The 17,840-nt window shown below is 49.2% G+C and overlaps 1 protein-coding gene across 1 annotated transcript in view; it reads right to left on the bottom strand.

Moving 5' to 3' along the window:
- The window catches only part of SLCO4A1 (solute carrier organic anion transporter family member 4A1), a 28,431-nt gene extending 10,924 nt beyond the window's left edge, over window positions 1-17,507 (bottom strand). The window contains exons 1-5 of the mRNA XM_075517315.1: window positions 17,491-17,507; window positions 3,519-4,489; window positions 2,320-2,410; window positions 1,366-1,487; window positions 934-1,045 (exon numbers count right to left, since the gene is read on the bottom strand). Of these exons, the coding sequence (XP_075373430.1) occupies window positions 934-1,045; window positions 1,366-1,487; window positions 2,320-2,410; window positions 3,519-4,344 (1,151 nt within the window). The 5' untranslated portion in view covers window positions 4,345-4,489; window positions 17,491-17,507. The remainder of the gene's footprint in view (window positions 1-933; window positions 1,046-1,365; window positions 1,488-2,319; window positions 2,411-3,518; window positions 4,490-17,490) is intronic.
- Between the last annotated feature and the right edge of the window lie 333 nt (window positions 17,508-17,840).

Raw genomic sequence — 17,840 nt, 5'->3', positions numbered from 1 at the left:
AAAATCATAAAAGATTTCAAAGATCCATAGCAAATGTTTCCAGGTTAAAAGATCACATTTTATTTTGGCCACTCGCTTGTTCCCACCCAGGATCCCTTTAAACCATTTCCTATCAAACCTCCTTTAGTGCAAGCATGCTCGCCCACACCGCAGAGCCAAGCAGTGGCCCTGCGATTAAATGCGCTGCTGTGTCACTGCTTTGCAGGAGAGATAAGAAGTTGTAACACATAAAAGGTGGCTGGAAGATGCAAAGGCGAAAGAAAAAAAAAAAAAAGGAAACCAAGAATAAAAGAGAAAAGGAACTGAAAGCTACAGTGCAGGATATCTTGTTCCCTGGATTTGGAATGGAGCTGTAAGAGTCGGGGGTTTGGTTTCCTCTCTTTTCTCATTAAAAGGACAAAACAGGGATCTAACACAAGCAAAAATAGAGGAAAGGAAGAAAAGCCCCGAGGGGATGGAGAGGAGGAGACGTTGGACAACACCCAATTGGGCCAGGTGAGGCCAGGCACAAGCACTCAGGAAGAAATAACGCCGCTGGGGAGAGGGAACGAGATGGCAGAGACTGCGTCTCCGATCACCTAAAGGCTGGCACCAAGCCACCCGCGGTGAAACTCAGCGTGTCGGACACGCCTGCAGGTGGATCTTCACACGTGCACGTGAGCCTCTGAAAACCACAGACAGGACCAGCCACTTGTACCCTGCTCTCCCACGCGATGCCCAGCACAATTTCTAGTTCGGCCCGTTTGCCGAGAGCCCCCAGCCGCTGACGGGACCGGGCGCTTTGCAACCTCCTCTGCGAGAAAGCGTCATCGCTAGTTTGAAGATGGGCAAACCCTTTTAGCTAGCATTGCAGAAAGCAAGCTCAGTTTGGGCCCATTGCTCTCGCGGCTGGGGAGGGCTCCCTGAACCTCAGGCGTGGGGTGGTTTTCTCACCGAGGCAGATCTTTAACTGTTTTCCCAAAGTCTGGATCCGATGCTTTTTTGTGGCTCCCATCCTTTAGCTGATGAGCCTCTGACACTCTCATAACGATATACCGCTGGGATCCTGAAAAGGAGAGGCAAACGGGAACAAGGAGCATGTGAGACATGGGATGCGGATGCTACCGAAGCGGTGGATTTGCAGGGGGAAAATGCAACGCGACATCCTCCCTCTGCCAGCGGCCGCAAGGGAGGAGCGGGGAAACAGGCAGCCGGAAAGCCGCGGGGGCAAAATCCGTGTAGGAATTACAATTTAAACACTGGAAGCTCTTCCTCTACCCTTGTGTCCCCAGCTCCACGTGTGCACAAGGATGCGAGCCCCAAGGCGAGAGCGAGTACCGTGCAGTCCCGGCCCCGATTCCCGCGAGCCGTGGGGGAGCCCCGTACCTGGCAGGCGCTGGGGGTACCCCAGGATGGGGATGGAGATGAGGAGGGAGGCCGCTCCAGCCCCGAGGAAGCCGATCCACCATGCCCCCACCCACAGCGTGTTCTCCGGGGCGATGTCGATCCTGTAAGAAACGAAGCCGAAAGGACACAAGGGAGAGAGGCAGCGGTTTGAAACGGAGCGGGACAGCTTGGCGTGCCTCTCGCTGAAGCTGGCAGGGGTCAGGGGGACACGGAGGGGACGTCAGCGAAGGAAACCGAGCTCTGGCCTCTCCCATGGCAATCTGCTGGAGATACACGGCCACCGTCCCTCCTGCCACGCCAGAGTGCTGCCTGCCTTACTGGAGAGCACACTTAACGAGCCTCGGAAACTACATCATTTAATTCTCCTTTAATCTCTGGCGTGCACGTTCACCTCTCCCCATTTCATTTGTGCTTTGGGGGTTGCTACAATCCTTGTTCCACCCCAGAGCCACCCTTTGCAAGAAAACTGGTGGAAATAACCCATTCCGTCCCCTGGAAACCTGCTCCCCCTTTTTAACCCATTCATCTGCCAAGGAGCCTGTAAGGAGATACGAATAAATTACAAATACTAGGAAGCAGGGAGGGACTAAGCATCCTGGCTGGATTACCAGGAGGACGAGCAGCACTGCTGGTAGCGTTGCCTCATCAGGGAACTCATTCAAAAAATTCACCTGCTGCCTCATTAGCGCAGGCAGTGCAGCATGAGGAAGGATTTAAGCTGACAGGTTTGTCAGCAATTTTCTTCCAGTGACAGCGTTAATGCAAGCCACCCTTCCAGCCTCAGCACCCCTGCAGAAACACCGCTGAACACCGCGGGCACGTTTCCACCCAGCCACCAGGTCATTGCTCCAGATTATTACTATTATTTTTTTTACCCCAAAGGAAACATATAGCATAAAGGAAAAGGAACAAGATTATTTTTTAGCCACTTACTCTCTGCCAATTTCAGTATAAATATTTAGAAACATTCCTCCTACCAGATAACCCGCTGCAGGCCCAAGGATTGCAGCAGTGTAGAAAACAGCTGAAAGGGAAAACAAGCCGTGTCAGCCGACCAGCAGCGTTTCGGGCAGGGACGCTGCCGAGCATCGCCGGTGCCCAGCGTCCCCCGCCCCACCGCAGCCCGGGTCCCTCCTGGACCCGGGACGCTCAGCCTCCTGCCGCCCCGCACCCCGCTCCCGCAGCCCCCGAGAAACACAGCCAGACAGTTTTGACAAGTTTTCATCTCACGCTTATGTCCCAGGGAAACTTTTGCATCCAACCTGGGAATTTTTATAGCACGGGGCAGGCAAAATTGGTTCAGTGGAAAACCATATTTATGTAGTCACTGTTTTATTATTTAGCAGGGATGTAGCTGACCCCGCTGCCACATCCCGACCGCTGGCGTGATGAGCGGCGGCGTTGTCTCCCCACTGACAACACGCAACGTCTACACTAAACGCAGCAACGCTGGCACTTATTTTAGTTTGCTGCCATGGAAAGATCAACTTACTGATGGTCTCCTTGTGATCTCCTCCTCCCCCTGCACAGCCTTCCGATACAACAGTATGGGCAGACTGCTAAATTTTGAAATTGCTAAAAGGTCAGCTTTTTCAGCAGTTCCACCCAATAGGGCTGTATTTGGCAATCGCCAAGCGACCAGCCACACAGAGCAGAGGAGCGAGCTGAGCCTCTTCCCTCGGTGAAGCCTGGCTGTGCTTCGCACCAGCAGTATCTGAGCAGCCCAGCGACCGTCCCCGCTGCGCTACGGCACTAAAGGGGGGATGTCCCCTCGCACGGACGGGTACGACCTTACGGTTGTTTGCTGGAGATGCTAATGCCACGCACACGCCGGGGCACGCTGGAGGGCTCTCCCCAGCTGGCCCCGTACCGGGAGCAGGAGGCAGCTCCTGATCTGCAGGGCATGCGCCGCGGGAGTGAAAATACCCAGCTGCACTTACAGTTCCTGCCCATAAATAACCAAAACCTCCCCAACAGCTGCCACTTCCCCTCGATTAACCACCTCGCCCGTTATCGGGAACAAAAGACTGGGAACACCTCTTGTGAAACGGTTCAGTGCCAAGGCAGATGGACCGGCTCTCCCTCCCATCGCCCAGCTCATGGCTTCGAGCTGCCCCTCCGGCTCGACTCACCAATGTACACAGGGGAGTAGTTAGTCTTGACGTTTTCATCTAAATAGGTGACGCCGAGCGTGTAGAGCGGCGTGGCTCCCATCCCGTGCAGGAACTGCGCCAGCATGAAGACGAACCTGTAGCTGGAGAGGCTGGAGGCAGCCTGGGTGCAGGGCAGGCTCTGGTTCCCCCCGCAGACGCCCATCTCCGCCGCCGAATGTGCCTCGTACCGTCCCGTGGTGAAGTGGGGCAAGGCGAAGAGCAGGGAGCCCAAGCCCATGACCAGCACGCCCCAACCCAGCCATCGCGGTTTGTGGCCGTTCCCCCCAAAATAGCTGACAAAGGTCAAGCAGACGCACGCCGCGATGTCGTAGGAGCTGGCGATCAGCCCGCTCTGGTAGCTGTGGAGGTCGAAGCGCCGCTCGATGGAGGTGATGACCGTGTTGATGAAGCCGTTCACCGTCATGCCTTGCAGGAAGGAGGCCACGCAGAGGAAGAACAAGACGCCCTTGGACGTGTTAAAGAGCTGCAAGCACCTGGGGGTGAACCCCCCCCAGCCGCACGCCAGTTCCTCCCCTTCGGCCGACACGTATTTAATCCCTTCACCGAATCGGGTCTCCTCCTCTCCCGGGGTGGTGGAGCAGAGGGGTTCGGCGCACGAGTCGGAGGGGCTGGGCACGCTGGAAGACGCCGTGCCGTTGCTCAGCAGGGTGCCGCACGGCTCCTGCCCGCCCGGGGTGTCGAAGGTCCGGCCGGCCTCGCCGGGAGGAGGAGACGGGTGGGAGAAGTTGAGCGTCTGAGTGAAACAAAAGCCATTTTCTCCGGTTGAATTCCGGGGCATTGCCATGAACGGGAACGCAGAGTCAAGCGGCAGGTCAAGGTGGGGCTGGTGGCCTTGTGGGGCAGCGAGGACCTGCCCACCCAGGAGATGCAATTTTTGGCGCTTATGTCAGTAGGGAGATGGTGAAGGTCTGAGCCAGGACCATTGTGATCTGTGAAGAGAGAATTTTTACACATGCCTTTATATAAAACGATGCCCCAAACCTTCAAATATTGTTTTTTTGTTGTTGGGTGTTTGGGGTTTTTTTAATAAGTATTAACATTTCACCGTGCAGTTCAGCTGGATGTGTGCCCTCCACCATGGGGTGTGTTGGTACCCCAGGTATTGGGGCACCATTAATATTACAGAAAACCCCAAAACATCCAAGAGTATTTAAAAAAAAAAAAACAAACCCACAAAACCAAAACCTCTAACAGCAGTCTCCCTACCAGCTGAAGCCCTTATCCCTCCTCTCGAAGAGACCCTGGTTAGACAGCAGACCCTCACTCTGCCAGCCACCACCTCTGTCCCTCTCCTTCCCCCCGCAGAGAACGGCGTGCACAGCTACAAGTTTCCCACTGTTAAAAGTCCTTTGGTCTCTCACACTCTGCCAATAACAGTTTATAATTATCCCGAAAAGTTTCCACAGTCAGATTGATTTTATTCCGAGCTCTCAGATCTGTTTACAACTATTCGGTAAAATCCTTCCTATAATTAGACTACATGCCATTTCAGAGAGAGCTGGAGGGCAGAGGCAGCTGACTCTAACCTGATTACCGATGCAGACTGCCTTCTTTCAACCAGTTCCTGTGCATCGCAGCACCTGATCATGCTGGTAACCAAGAGTATTTTTTCTTACCTGCCTGGCTGAACTATAAATATGAAAGCAATAAGGTTCTCCCTTGAATGCTGGTCTTAAATACATGACAAATGCTAGGCAAGAACTGTTTTATTAGAGAGCATCTTCAAAGCATCCTGTGTTTCCCAATATTTTTTGCCAATATCTGTTTGAGAGGTTCCTATAAAAATGTTCCTCTTGAGATCACAATCAGCCTCATCAGCAGCGAACGGGAAAAACGGGCATTTGTTTCCCCGGTAAAACGAACCACGTCCAGATCGCTGTAACCTGGGAATATTGCAGCCTTTGGCGAATAAATTAATACTCATCTGTGTGTTGCTGGAAAAACTTAATGACATTTGCCTGGTAGATAATGGCGTGCACGAGCACCGATGTGCTTCCCTGTGCTGGCAGTTCTTGCAGGCACCGGGGCAGGAGGACTTGGCAGAACGTGATGCTTAGAGCAGCATCAGGGTCCTGCTCCCACCCCAGCGGGGCAGAGGACAGACCACGTAGCGCAGGCAAGCTTCAAACATCCAGGTCAGCAGCGCTACAACAGGTCTGGTCCTCAAGGAAATTAAACAAATGAGATCCACCTTTCGTCGCAAATAATTCTATCTTAATTACCCTGTCTGGGGAGCAGAGCGCACAGAATATTTCGGGGTCCAGATTTTAGCAGGAATTTGACGATAGCGCGGGGCAAGGTGCGCTGGGCAGGCAGGAGGGCACTGCTTTTCAGGTCCACGCCAGACTCCTCCGGGTAACTTCTGCTTCAGCTGGCTGAGCACAGCGCAGGTTAACTTCGATGTGTAACATGTAAATGCAAAACTAACTGCAGGCGTTGAATTTTTGCTGCAGAGACAGACTGTTGTAATGTGCTGACGCAAAAAGATAACGCCTTGGACGTAAGACTATATTTTTTCACTTTTTCGTCCCTCCAATGTCCTTCTGACTCTTACAGCTCTAAATCTATTTTTTCATCTTTGGATGCAATATTGGAAACAATAAATAAGAGTGCTTTAGCACTCTAACTTTATTAAAGTCAGAAGTGATTATTAGGTACTGGACCAGGCTCTAAGGGGCGGAACTGGTCACGTCCCCTGGTGTAAATCAAACGTGCCTCCTGCACGGCAGCCGGCTGACTTCAGTGGCACATTTCCCATATCAAACATAAATCTGACTTTACATTTGACTGCACTTGTGAAGAAGGTTGCTTGGCTGGGGACTGATTTTCTGTCACTGATTTCGGTAGATTAAAAAAGCCCATCTCTGTTAGTTAGCTGATGCGACCAGGAGCCAAGAGCTCCCAAACTGGCACACCTTCACCCTGGAGGAAACGCTCCTACTGCCTCTTTACCAGCACTGGGATATCTCCTTTGATAATATTTCATGAATATACATTGCTACTTCGGTATTTCATGAGTCAGCAAAGAGATTACAGCTTTTCATTCAAGTTTTCTTTTCCTTGAAGTAGCAGGAGTCTGGGCCACCAGACCCAGGTGACCACATCATCCTCCCCTTTGACTTTGGTTACCCCTAGTCCAGCTGAGCAGTCAACACAGGGTGAAACATTTCCAAGAAAGCAACCAGTCTTTCCTCCAAGCAGCAGATGTTTCCCCCCACACAGAAGCCTTCTCTGCCCCCAAAGCCCACGTCCTGGCCATCTCCCGATGGACCTGGACTAACAACTTGTGCTCAGGAGCTGTGGGCAGGAACCCCGCTCCTGCCCGGTGCTGCTTTTTATCTCTCGAAGTATTTATAAACTGGCAGTGACACATTCACTAGGAATATTAGCTTTCATAGGAGCCATATGCCACTTCAGAGGACAAAATATAATCTTTAGGGAAAAAAACCCAACCAACTTCACGCACTTCCTAATCATTCTTATTCATCTGAGCCATCTATTTATTGCTTCCCATTCATCTCTGTTTTTAATGACTCAGCTGGTGATTTCTTGCTCACATTGAATCAGTCCCAATGCTATTATCTCCCAGCTATAGATTTACTCATTTTGCTGCAAGATTTTCACTCAACTTTTTTTCAGCCGTACAGCTGGTTCCAGACTGCCAACATTACCATGTCAACACAACAGAAGTAGCAAGGCAATGACAGCATACGATTTGTATTTCGTGATGAAATCTGTAAAGACTCCCCCACCTAATATTTAGCATTAAATCAATAGTAAAACTTGCAGGCTTTTCATCAGGTGATCATTTAAAAAGTCACAGGACCAATTAAAAACATTTTGTGTCTCTGCCGAGGACTGCGATTAGATTAACGTTACAAATTAACTCATAACTGACAAGCCAAATAATCCCATTTGCTGAAGCATGCCCAATAATAGTTAATCTTCCCTTTCACTCTATGGTTTTTGACTTTTAGAGGGTATTATTGTGGCAAGTAACATCTACTCATAACTTCTGCTTTCCATAGCTGAGCACAGTTTACGGTTTATGGGCAGACTTAATAATTTTTTCAATTCTAGGGCATACATGGACATATTTGCTAAGGAACAGGAATAGGGGATAAAAAATGATCAGAAAATGTACTGCAAACCAGGGAGGAGCAGCCCCAGGCGACGCTCGGGGGCTGCGCTGGGCGATCTCCGTTGTTCTCCCCGACGTGTGAGTGAGCCTGACCTTACTAAACACATCCTTTGACTTTGGAGAAGTCCACATCCAAGTACCAAGCTCGTGTTACTCCAGAAAGGGACAAATTCATCTGCGTTTGTACATTTAATTTCTCTCAGTAACACATACTGAATTTTTCTCGGACAGTTTGGCTTCAGAGGATTATCAGTATTACTTCTGTTGTAGCTGATAAACACCATATGGATCAAGCGTAATCCACTCGCTGGTTTAGGAAGAGGAAAGCCTCCCAGAAGCGAGATAAATCCACGTCCTGGTCCTGTGAACGGGGCTTGTCCTCAGGGCGCTGATTCAGTTAAAAGGGAGATAAAAGAAAGCACGGGGTGATCGGGTTGTTCCCGTGCAACACTGCGTTGTTTTCCGGGCAGCTGAGGAACTTTCCTCAGCTTACGTGAAGTGTGAACCTTGCATTTTTTTTTTTGCACGCTTTTAAAAAGCAACCCTTTGGTTCAGCAATACAGAGGGGAGCAGCATTGGGACCAACCTGGAGCCTTTTGTAAGCAATTCCTACAGGACCAGCGTCGTCCTGCACACACGGAAACGTTTCAGGAACGAGAAACACATCTAAAGAGCAGCCAGCTGACCGTACATCCAACGCCGTGCTCAGCGTCAGTGCCGCAGGGACGGCTGAAGTGCAGGGGAGGAGGCATCCAGAAGCGGAGGGCGATGGGAATATCCTGGCCCACCCCTCCTGTCAGAGACATGTTTTTACATGATCAGTCCCGCCAGAGTCCGAAGCACGGATGAGAGCAATAGAAGCTGCCTTTAAATTATCACATGAGTAAGGACACATTTATAATTAAATAAATTCCAAATAGTAAAGCTTAGCACTCACAAATCCTTTGTATGTTTTCCAAGCACTTTCCACTCCCTGGCAAATTAATGCAACAATATGCAAGAAATCAGGAAGGTGGCTTGGATAATTTTCAATTAGCTGCTTGAAAATGCTTTGAAGATAAATCTAGCCAGATTTTCTGAGCTTACTTATTTGTTCCAGCTTATCTGTGCAAATACAATTGGCTGCAGCTGCCTTAGACCATCTCTACAAACTTGCAGTGCCTTGGCACAAAGCAGATTTAACCGGGCCACTATATTCTGCCGTAGCAAAGATTAGCCAGACAAAAGGTTCTTTTATGCTATAATACCTAACTCCCTCTCCCTAACATCACTCTTGCTTTAATATCTTTTTCCTACCCAGAAACCCGATCAATGATGAGGTTTTCGTGCTGGCACCGTACGGTGCTCTCCAGCCACCGTTACCGCCCATGGAGCCGGCCGTCTCCGTGGCTCTTCCAACACGGACACACCACCAGCATTTCCCAGTATCTAACCCTGCCCACAGCATGGCGTTATTTTCCATCATTTGGATTCTTACAACCCATTTAAGGATGCTTAGTATTCAGGATAACGTTTCTGCATGAGCCGTTAGTCAGCTTTTTCCAATGATTCCCAGTTAGTTCCTATAGATATCCCTGCTTTGTTTCCATGCAGAAGATGCAGATTCAGGCAAATCCTCTATGATACAAGAAATGAAACAAAACGAGCGAAACCCAAATGAAGAATGTGAGACAACTCTTTGCTGCTTCTAAAGATAGACGCAATAAAAATCCAAAAAAATGCAACATCCTATGTTACACAATGCAAGGATGCTGAGTACGGGATAAATATAATAGAATAATGCTGACATCTATCATGGTTTACAGGAACTTACTCTTTTTCTTCCTCCTGGTTTGATTAGGTAAAAGGTAAAAACAATGAAGGTAAAAACAAAAAGGTCAAACCAGAGGAAGCGATACCATGAAACTTTGTGGAAGCCATACCACAAAAAGAAGGATTTGGCACAAAAAATATGAGGCCCTTCTGTTGTAGGTGGTGTGTTAATATTATACAGAATTATTGCATCCTCCTTATAAACAGAGGGCAACAGTCATTGCTGGAGTAGCAAAGCCTCCAAAAGGCTTTCCAAAGGCTTTTCTCCTACCTTGCTGCTGGATAACAGCCTTTTCATTGAGATATCTCCTTCATCTGGCTTTTTTTTTCCCACTGAATGATCAATTCATGTATTACACCAGGCTGCACTCCTCTTGCAGAGTATCGGGAATCTATTTTGGCTTGATCGTAAGAGCAAAAGCAGAAACACAATCGTGCTTGGAGCCCGAACTATTTCTACCCTAACTCAGACCACAACCCCCCTTTCTACTGTCACCCATTCAAAAAGCCTAAAGAAATTTGCACATTTCCACAATTGGTTTTTTCCCTTAAAACCCCCGCCATGCCTGTGCCACTGCAGACTGCGAGCGAGGAGCTGTCAGAAGTGGGTTTCACATGAACCCTCACTGTTGAAGAACCGTCCCTTCGTTGGGCCTTAACGCCTTTTTCCTTTCAAATGGATCAAATAGATCAACATTTGGAGATGAAATACAAATCTTAAATCCCCAGTTTCTGCTGCAGCATGGGAAGACATCTATGTGAAACCCTGGGGCATTACACAGTGCTGCAAAGGGAGAGAAGATCTGTCATGGGACATAGCCTCCATGCTGTCTCTTTTACACGCTGTGGACAAAGGGGGTTGGAGACCAACGTCCAAATTACTTCATCCAAGCACTTCGCTTTTTCCTAGACAAGATTACCTTCCAACCCCTATTCTCCATAGTAAGCGGACTTTCTGGGGAAAATCATGCACCAAGAGGTCATATTGCTCTACCAGCCAACAGGAGTCTTTAGCTTGACCTTTCTATGACAAGTTCTCCAGCTCAACCCCATGTTGGTGGGCTGAATGCCCACCCATTCCTCTCTCAAACCAGACAACACAGAGATGAAGAGAGCACATTAGAAGAGCTAAATGCATCATGGAAAAAGAAACTTGCTGATCATCGGCATCCCCTGCAACATTCGCCATCCTCAGTGAGCACAAGAGCACGAGTCCATGGAACGGGCACAGGGTGGAAACTGAGTCAAGTGGGAGCACGAGAGAAACAGAAACTACAGGAAGGATCCAGCTGAGGGAAGAGCACTTCCCACAGAAGCCCACTTCGTTTCCAGATCAGCACGTAATAGCTTCCCCAAACAGCCGCCGGAGCACAAGCTCACTGGTGCACACCGCTTAGCCTGGATCTTGTTTAACGTTCAGTGATGCTCTCTAATCCTCTTAGGTATTAGTCTTGAGATTCCTGCCAAGCCCGGGAACAGCACAGCCTCCCAGACAGCACTTAAATGAACTCACTGCTTGAAATGGGCCATTTTGCAAAATACAGTAGAACTCCAGCTGTTCATTTTTTGCTTAACCTCAGATTAGCACCTAGGAAGTCACTACGGCATGCAAAATGCAAAGTTAAGTAACCCCAGTTTCTACATCTCAGGTGACTCCCTAAGAAGTCATTCTGCTGGGATTTCTCTCTCTTAATTACTTGTTTAAAGTTAAGTACCTAATTTTGAGTTAGACATTCCTATTGTCTCTCTGTTGCCCACTGCAAAGCGATCATCATATCCAGGTTATCTAGAGCCCTCAAGCCATGTCTCCACAACCACTATTTTGTGTGTTACTCAATCACCCATTACTGCAGATACGATCTGGAGCAGGAATGGGCACATAATCATATTTCTGTTGGATTAGCCAAGCATATTACCCTCAGCTTATTCTGGCCTCATGTTGGCTACCACAACACAAACAATATTTGAACAGGCACAAAGCCAGACGGTGCAAAATTAACCCTTTCAGCACAAATCTGACGTGGCACAAGGGAGTTTAGAAAACATCAGCACATAGGCTCACGTAACCGTAGGACTTCTGACTTGGCGTTTGCAGCTTCTAAGTTTCCTGACCCCAAGCACGCCCTATCCGCCCTCCAAAGATGAGCTAAACGAAAGCATCGTACTTCATCATATTTCATCCACTTTGAATAAACACAACGTCAGCTTGCAGTTAATTTGCATTTGATCACGCAACACCCTAGATCTTGACACACTGGGGTATATTTTGGGATTTCTCTGAAGAGGGCACAGCCTTATTGTGTAATCGAGAGGAAATGATGACCACTTTCAAAGGTATGACTTCTCTTCATTCTCTGGCTCAAAATCCCAAACCAGTACCATAACCACAAACTACAGCTACAACTACCACCAGAGGAAGGGTAGGAACCTAGACCCAAAGGGGAATGGGACAGAGCACGAGATCAGCACGCTGGCAGCTTGCAGGGCTGCTGACCGCTGCCACCAAGGATGAGCAGAAGAAGCCAACCCGAAATGATGCCTTCCTTAGAAACCTCAGAGCCATTTCAATGGCGAGCCCTTGAGCTGCAAGTTCCTACAGTGGCTACAGCAAACGTCTAATGTCGAAAGCACCGAAAAATCTCAAGGACGGCCACAAAGCACAACAGGTTGCAAACAGGCAGGTACACCTTGGCTGCGCTGTCCTCGGCTGCCCGCTTCTTCTGTGGCTGGCTGCATCTAAATAAATAAAAATCCCTGCTGATCAGAAGAGGTGAGACTTCACCGATTCCTTTGAGAGATGCTGGTGGAAAAATGCTGAGCAATACCGTTCTGCATTAACAGACCTCTCTAAGAAACCCAGCTCTGTATGAAACAGCAATCCCATACAAACACATATCAATATACGTAATAATGTATAGAGAAAGGTGCGTACACGGGTGTGCACGCACCCTCCGCAAGCACCACGCGGTTTGCAAGCTGCCCCTCTTGCAGGCTGGCACATCTTTCATCTGACAACGCTCAATCTGGTCAGTAATTCATTCTTACTGCCAGGGAGCAAATTGTTGCCAAATGGTGTTTCTTCCCGAGATAAAGGAATAAACAGGCATATAATGTTCCCATTGTCAACCCAAAACATCTGCTGGAATTCAGAGGGGTTTGCTGTCCATGCACAATGTGGAGACGGCTTCTACTTTGTACCCTCCCTTTTCTCGCAGCCTTAGACAGCAGCTGTTGGATTTACTTGGAAATCTGAAAATTGCCTTCAAGGGATTCCTGCTTCCACGCAGCAGCGTAGTGCGGTTTTCATTTCTGACTCCGGAACTTTTTAATTTTCCTTGCTAAGGACCTGCTCGCATGCTACAGCCCCCGCCAAGGTGCTACGAGGAATGGACACAGCGGGATAACCTTGTTCTCGGTTATCAGCTTGAACATGGTCACTGAGGACTGATTGCGATCAGTGCTCCCTAAGAAATGATGGGCCTGATCCTGCCGCTGCTGCTTACCCGTGTGAGCGGTGTCTGCTCCCATAAGGCATTCAAGCAGGGTTCCCAAGATCTCTCACAGAAAGCAAAAGGTAATTCAAGGGAATAAAAATTGGCTTCTTTGTGGTGGTAGGCAAGGAAGTTGTTTTTTATTACCTCTTGAAAAAAGGCAGTATTTTAAATTATTTTAAAACAAGAATAATGGAGACAGATAATCAGTGTACCACAGGCTGGATACCTGCTTTTCACTCCTTTTAATTCTGTTTCTTCAGCATCTTAAAATACTCTTTTCAAGGTTTTCCGCCAAATAAGAGGAAAATACACAACACTAAAGGGACCACAGGTTGATCAGGGTTATAGGGGGACTCCAGACAAGGCCGATTCTGTTGTCACCAAGACTCACATCCAGCTCGAAGGGTCTAAATCCCCCACGAGACTGAATCCACTCCAGCAATACAAAGACGACCACAAAGCTGCTTTGAAAGCACCGCGAGGAAATCTCTTTTTTTGGGGAATTCTTATGCTAACATAAAGCTCCATGGCATCTGCCCTGTCCTCGATTACGCTGAAGCGGTGCAGGATCAGACCGGTCCCGGAGGGAAGGCGTTAGCAAGCCCTTCCAGCTAAGGCAAGGTAGAGCAGCCTGGCAGCTGCTCCGACTTGCAGCCAGGACAAGGGTTGAGCTTCTGTTTTCTATGGGGTATTTAAAGGAAAAGAAAGCTTGAACCAAATTTTCAAATCTCATTTATGTGGAGTATGTTAAGTTAAAAAGATTGATGCAGTTTTCCAAGAAGAGGCTATGAGGGAACAGAAAATCTAATAGAGCCCATGTCCTTCAAATGTTTGGGGACTTTTTATTTCTGTGCCATGGGTTGGTATAATTTATCAGAACTCTAGAATCTAAACGTATTTTTTTTATCTCTTAATGCCGTCTAGAAAAATCAACTCCTATTTCATAGCATACCCAAAGCACTTGAATTCACAAATATGAAACCATAGCTATAAAAATGCCAAAAAGTACTTTTCCTTGGATTTTTTTCAGCCAGAACATTGCAAAGTCAAAGTATTTTTTGGGAAAAGAAGTGTTTGGCCTTGCTTCCTCAACATGAAAACGACTCCTTAACTCCTTCAAACCACTGGCCGACAGTTAAACAAAGCCTGTCAGCATTTCATTTTCTTTCTTGAAGCAACCAGGCCAAGCTCTGAGAATTCAAATGACTGAAGATTACTGATGCCACCCAGCAATATAATTTATCCATTAACAATAGCAATCAAATTCAGTTGTAGTGTAACTATACATATGTCAGTGGAATAGCACAAGAGAAGAAACGGGGCTAGTATCTTTGCTGCTCCAGGAGTTTAAAAAAACTGCTGAAAAGGCTCAGCACTTTGCTGAATGAGGCGAACAAGAATAAACAGAGTACTTCCCACCGCTAACATGTTTCCACTGCTCACAAACTCATTTACAACCTAGAAGCGCAATGACGTTATTTTTTACACCAGCAATGCAGTAATAGCCCAGATTTAGGGGTACTTCTGCCTGAAGAGAGATTTAAGGTTAGAATAACATTACTCTGTTAATATTAAACACTTCACTGCCTCATCTCATGCTCTCCACTGTACTAACGAGAGGTCTGATGCAAAATCTATTAAAGTTAGTAGCCCTCTCCGAGTACTCTACAATCACTCATCACAGCTACCGAAGTAGGATGGGTGCTTTTGTCCAGGATTCATAAACCAGATGAAGTCCTTGACCTCTCTCAGAGCATTTTTCCCAGAAAGTGTTTGCAGAAACTCTTTGTTCTCAAATCCCCCAGTTCAGCACCACCACTCGTACGCTGAGAGGTCGCTCAAGGCCAAAATGGAAGAAAAGTAATTATATCGTGGGGAGGTCTAGCAATAAATCAGTTTTGAAAAGGGAAAGGAGAGTGGCTCCAGCATAGGAACAGCTCTTGCATCCAGAGATCCAACAGCTAGAGAGGGCTGGGAGAGCTGGGGAACCTGCCGAAACACAGGCGCAGGGAGAGCCGCGCTGCCACCGACCCTGCGGGCAAAGCCCCCGATCCTGCCTGTGGTGTGGTCGGGGCCATTAGTGCTCCGATTCTGCTCCTCTGCGCAAGGATCAGCCCCTCACTGGGCCAAGAGAATGCGTTTTTTAAATGTAGTAGGAAAGCACAGCACATTTCAGGATGGCCATTGAAATCAAGACCAGAACGCCAATGCATTTCAGGGCAGCCCACATCCGAAACACCCTGTGCGTGGTTAACAACTCCCGCAGGTTGCTTTAACTCAGCAACCTCGGTTTATTAAGCATAAAATCCAAAGGGGGAACCTTTCCCCTGAAATCGTACTTAGCGTCTCACTAACCCACCAGCTCTGCTAAGTGCAGAGTCTCGCAAAGCATTTCCACCGTTCACCGTTGCGTTAATGGGATTCTGCAAGATGCGGATGTCCCAGGCTCTGAATAATCAACTTACGGGCAGCCGCTCGAGGAACTAGGTGAGAGAGACAAGAAACCCAAATGGTAAAGCAGAATATTTGGCAATCTGGGATTCAAGCACCTTCACCTGGGGGTTGTGACCAGCCCTGTAGGCAAAGGCAGGTTTCTGGGCTTCGTACACGCAATTAAGATAAAGGACAACAAAGCAACTGCTCAGTGATGTCTTTTTGGGGTGAACCGAACAAAATAAGCAGCGTAAAGCAAAGCCACGATTCACTTTTTGTGCTACTGCAGGGTATAAAGCCCCAAATCGGAGAGCAGGATCCTCCCCAGCACGCTCCATGCCGTAAAGACACACACACACAAAAAGATTAAAGCTGCCTCAAGGAGTTTGCGATCGGAAATCATGAGGCACTGAGCAGCTGGATGCTGATCTCCCTAAGCCGGTGGATATTTCTTTTGTTAGTGGCTGATCCCATCTTCCCCCTTGCCTGTAAATCTCTAATGTCTGTAAAGATTTCTAGTAAGTACTTGCTCAGGTAGTTCCCGGGTTTGCTGGCCAAGAATATCGAACCCTCGCAGGAATTGCTGCTTCCAGGCTCATTTGTCATCCCAGGGCCACGCTTAATGTTTTTGCCACTGTCACTTTGTGGGTTTGCCCCACATGCAGGGCAAATGAAGGCAGCATCAGCGGAGTGGCTATTTCACAGGGCTTCAGATGACGCCGTCACGCCTGGACACGCTCGTCGCGCACCAGCACGGTTTCGGCCGAGCGGTGGCAGGGCAGGTGGCTGTGGTCTGTCCCTCGCAGCCCGCCCAGCGCAGAGGGCTGCTGCTTCAGTTTCCGATCATTTTCAGCAGCCCGCAGGCTAGACCTCTTTGCATATAAATAGCTACATTTTTTATTTCTTTTCATTATTTTACTAACCCTCTCTCCCCCTGTTTCATCCTTTTGCTCGCACTTACAACAGCTCAAAGCATACGTCTCTGAAGATCTCTTTTGTGTTCGTTCCCCCACAAATGCTGTTTTAACGTGTGTGCCTACAGAAAGTAGGAGCCCAGAAATCAAAAAACAGGAGGTGCCAGACTGGGATAACATCACATTTGTAGCGTGTTGCCTGGTAAAACCAAACAGCCTATAAAATGGTAATAAACCGTTAACGCAACAAACTCATGTGATTAATGCCCACTTGTGCCTTTTGAGCTCTCAGAACTGAAAAACACATTTTTATTATAACAATGCTTTTGATTCGTATCATCTGAACAAATAGGTTAGTAAAAGTAATATAGGTCAGGCGACGAAAGTGCTCTGATTTCTGCTCAGCACGCTGCCTGAGACTTGCTTCTCTAACTTCAGTTACCACCCTCTTGAAACAAGGACCATTTCACCATTAACATACTTTTTACTCGTTGTAAGCATCATTTTGCCATGCCACCTTACTAGCTTTTCCTATTTTCCACCTTTTCTCTGCAGCTTTTGCATTTCCCGTAGAAAGGCAAGGTTTTGATAAAAGAAAAAACAGCAAACCAAACCAACCCCAATGAATCAGTTCTAACGAATTTCAGTTACAAGGTGGTAAAAATACCGGGTTTGAAGCACCACAGGAGATGGCTTGCAAATGGAAAATCTCAAAGCGTTGGGCTATTTTGGTGGCTTCCCCCCCCCCCCCCGGTGAAATACGACGGGCTTCTCCCGACGCGGACCTCGAGCTCTTGCCACCAAACCACCGATCCCGCACAAAAGCCCGCACGCCCGGGGCCGGAGCGCTGCCTGCCGCCGGGCACCGCACCGCTCACCCCTGCCCCGCGCCCCCCCCGGCCGCCGCCAGCCCCATCCCGGGGCTTTTCATCCCCCGGCGGCGAGCGGCGAGTGCCCCGCGCCCATCCCCGCCTCCTCGGGGCTCCCCGCGCCGCTCCCGCAGACACGTGCGGCACCGCCCGCTAGGTCCTACCGTGCGGGGGGGGCCTCGCCCGGGCAGCCCGCGCCCCGCCGTGCCCGCTCCGCGCCCCTCCGCCCCTCCGCATCCCTCCCGCATCCCCGCCCGGCCCCGGTACCTGCCGCCGGCCGCCGCCGCTGCCCTCTCGCCGCCGCCCCCGCGCTCCCCGGGTCCCACCGCGGGGGCGGGCGCCCCGCCCTGACGGACGAGCGCTTTCTCCAATCAGCGGCGGCTACCGGCGGCGACCCGGCCAATGGCGGGGAAACTGAGGCCAAAGCGAAAGTGAGGGTAAGGCAAGGCGGTGCGGGGGGAGAGGGAGACGGGGAGGGGCAGGGGAGGGAGGAAGGATGGGTGGGGGGAGAGGGACAGGGATAGAGGGGAGCAGGGGAGAGGACCCCACGTTGGGGGGGAAGAAGAGGGGGAGAGGGCAGCAAGGGGAGGATGGAGAGAGGGATGGGGGAGCGAGAA

This window comes from Mycteria americana, chromosome 14 (genome assembly GCF_035582795.1).
Source record: "Mycteria americana isolate JAX WOST 10 ecotype Jacksonville Zoo and Gardens chromosome 14, USCA_MyAme_1.0, whole genome shotgun sequence".
NCBI lineage: Eukaryota > Metazoa > Chordata > Aves > Ciconiiformes > Ciconiidae > Mycteria > Mycteria americana.
The sequence above is the reverse complement of the archived record's forward strand: the minus strand, read 5'-3'. Positions and strand labels throughout refer to the sequence as shown.